The sequence below is a fragment of the Podarcis raffonei genome, chromosome 13, assembly GCF_027172205.1.
Source record: "Podarcis raffonei isolate rPodRaf1 chromosome 13, rPodRaf1.pri, whole genome shotgun sequence".
NCBI lineage: Eukaryota > Metazoa > Chordata > Lepidosauria > Squamata > Lacertidae > Podarcis > Podarcis raffonei.
In genome coordinates, this window is record NC_070614.1 from 47,237,978 (window position 1) to 47,240,848 (window position 2,871).

The 2,871-nt window shown below is 41.8% G+C and overlaps 1 gene segment (V, D, J or C); it reads left to right on the forward strand.

The window, feature by feature from the left end:
- The first annotated feature begins 998 nt into the window (after positions 1–998).
- LOC128399958 (immunoglobulin heavy variable 4-61-like) lies at positions 999–1,697 on the forward strand. The segment is given in 2 exon segments: positions 999–1,084; positions 1,172–1,697. Coding segments are annotated over 2 exon segments (420 nt in total).
- Positions 1,698–2,871: the final 1,174 nt, after the last annotated feature.

Genomic DNA, 2,871 nt, shown 5'->3' on the forward strand with positions numbered 1-2,871 from the left:
AGGCAAAATGCCTCCTTTCAAATGTATAGGACTATTCTAAATATTTATGCAAATGAAACTTTCCAATATCTCCCTCCTTGCAGAGCAAACATTTTTAAAAATATTTTTTAAAAGACTCAATTTTATTTCATGAAGGGAGATAATATATAGTGGTGTTGCATTTGGGAGGGTGGTGGGCATTCCAGGGGTGGAGAAAGGGTACACTGGGTTGTGAATATAAAGATGGAACCTATATCTTACATATTCTATTATTTACTTAAAATTCCTCTTCTCCAGGTTGACATAGCAGAGCTCCCTCCCAGGACATTTTTTAAACAAACTGCATCTGAAATTATAATTGTATCACACCAGTATCATATCTGTAGGTGCATGGGGAAGGGAGGCTGAAATAACAGCAGCATCAGCAGCAGCAAGTCTCTTGAACTATCCACCACTACCAGCAGTTATAATGTACAATGGTACCTCGGGTTAAGAACTTAATTCGTTCCAGAGGTCTGTTCTTAACCTGAAATTGTTCTTAACCTGAAGCACCACTTTAGCTAATGGGGCCTCTGCTGCCGCTGCACGTTTTCTGTTCTCATCCTGAAGCAAAGTTCTTAACCCAAGGTACTATTTCTGGGATAGCAGAGTCTGTAGCCTGAAGCGTATGTAACCTGAAGCGTATGTAACCCGAGTTACCATGGTATAAAAGAAAGAAAAATCCATCCCCAGTACATTAATGTCTTCCAAACCTTCCTCCAACACCGTCTTTAATTGGATTTTACATTCCATCTATCCCCCCTCTATTAGAACTCTACTCTGTGTGCATTTCCCTGTGTGTGTTTGTGTGTGCAGGGGACAAAGAGGAAGCCAGCAGCAAATCCGGATGCCCCCAAACTGCTTTTATCTGTCTCATGTGCCTCACTGGGGAGGTCTCATGTAAATACCAGGCAGTTGGGAGTAGTTTCGGATGAATGCCCTGAATATAAAACCTTCACTTGCTTCCCAGCCCAGAGTCCCCTCTTTCCTATATCTCTAGGACATTCATTCATCAACATTATGGAGCTTTTGTTGCTCTTGTTTTCTTTGGTGGCTTTTTCTAAAGGTAAGGGAAGTTCTGCAATATTAATTTACTTCATGTGGCAATTTTATGACGAACAACCATTCATTGCCATTTTTTTCTCTTTCCAAGGGGTCTCCTCAGACATTCAGCTTGTATCATCTGGGCCAGGAATAGTGAGACCTGGGGAGAATCTCAACCTGCTTTGTAAAGTCACAGGTTTCTCCATCTCTACTCAGTCCTATTGGTGGAGTTGGATCCGTCAAGCTCCTGGGAAAGGTCTGGAATGGATTGCATGGATATACCCCTATAGTGGAGGAACAAGATATGCCCCTTCCCTGAAGAGCCGAGCAACCATTTCTTCAGATGCCTCAAAGAATGAGTTCTCCCTCCAGCTGAACTCCCTGACAGCTGCAGACTCCGCTGTGTATTTCTGTGCCCGAGAAGACACAGTGAGACAAAGCCTATTGGGCCCTGTTCAAAAAGTAGAAGTCCTGCTTCTATAAACAAATACACTGTGAAAGTTTTGACAGAGCAATTCTACATTCCACAGATGATGCGGAACAACATCCAAACTGCCTGCCTCTTCAATCTGTAACTTAATCCAGAAATGATTATACTGATGGAAACCTACAGAAGTAACACACAACAGAAATAGAAAAATGTGGATCAGTACAACTCTGTACAAAATGACTTTGCTGCAGCATTTTTCCCTGCCACCTAAAATCAATATCCAGTTTTACATTATTATTTGTGTTTTGTCTGCTCATACGTCTGAGTTATGCTTAAGGCTGCTTGCGATAGACCTCAAGTATTATATTATTATTATTAATAATAATGGGAAAGCCGTTTTCAAATCCCTACTTGTCCATGAAGCTCACTAGATAACCTCGAATCAGTCACATACTCTCAGCCTAAGCTACCTTACTGGAGTGTTGTGAAGAATATATGAGGAGGGGGATATTATGTATAGAACATTGAATTCTTCGAGGGAAAATCTGGGATAAAATGCTGTGAATAAATAGAATAAATTCCATGGGAATGGTGTTTATGTGCTTGCATGCATACCACAGTCAAGGCAGCAAGTTTGACCAAGAGCCTTCCTGTGCTGCCAGGGAATCCCAAGTCAGGTCATGGCATGCAGGGGAATGCCAGTCCACAATGGTGCCCACCAGAGTGGGCAAGAACACTTCTCACAGTATCCTCTCTCCCCAATGGAAATTTCAAAGAAGCTCTTTAGAGTAGCCAAAGAACAAGCTGTGATGTGTGGCTTGTTGTGGTGTTTGAGTGTAGTTACCATTGCAGAATATTTGGCAGCCCTTGGTGTAAATGAAGAAGAGAACTGAGTCACATTCAAAAAATAAATATTAGTAGATGTGATCCGGACTCCAATATCATAATTTGAGGCCTTTCCCCCCATCTTCCTCCTCCACATGATGTCTGGCAGGTGGCAAAATGAGAATGAGCCTTTTCTGCAATGCCTCCCTGTAAATGGAAGGCTCTTCCAAGTGAGGATCGCCTGGAACCATCATTATACATCTGTAGGCACGAGGCAAAAACTTTCTTCTATAACTAGGCCTTTGCCCATTAACTATCCAGGGTCTCCTAGAAGGGGGTGAGGTGTTTTTAATGTATTTCTCTTTCCTCTTGGTTTTAACGTATCTATGAGGGGTAACAACAGGTAAAATTGTGCATTAGTAAATAAGCATACTATTTGTTATAAAGACCTGCAACCATAAGCTGCCAAAGAGCTGTGGTGGTTTTTTTTATGCTGGGGGGGTTATGCAAATTTTCAGAAACTGCTTCCTCCTTAAACCAGTTTGGTGCTAACC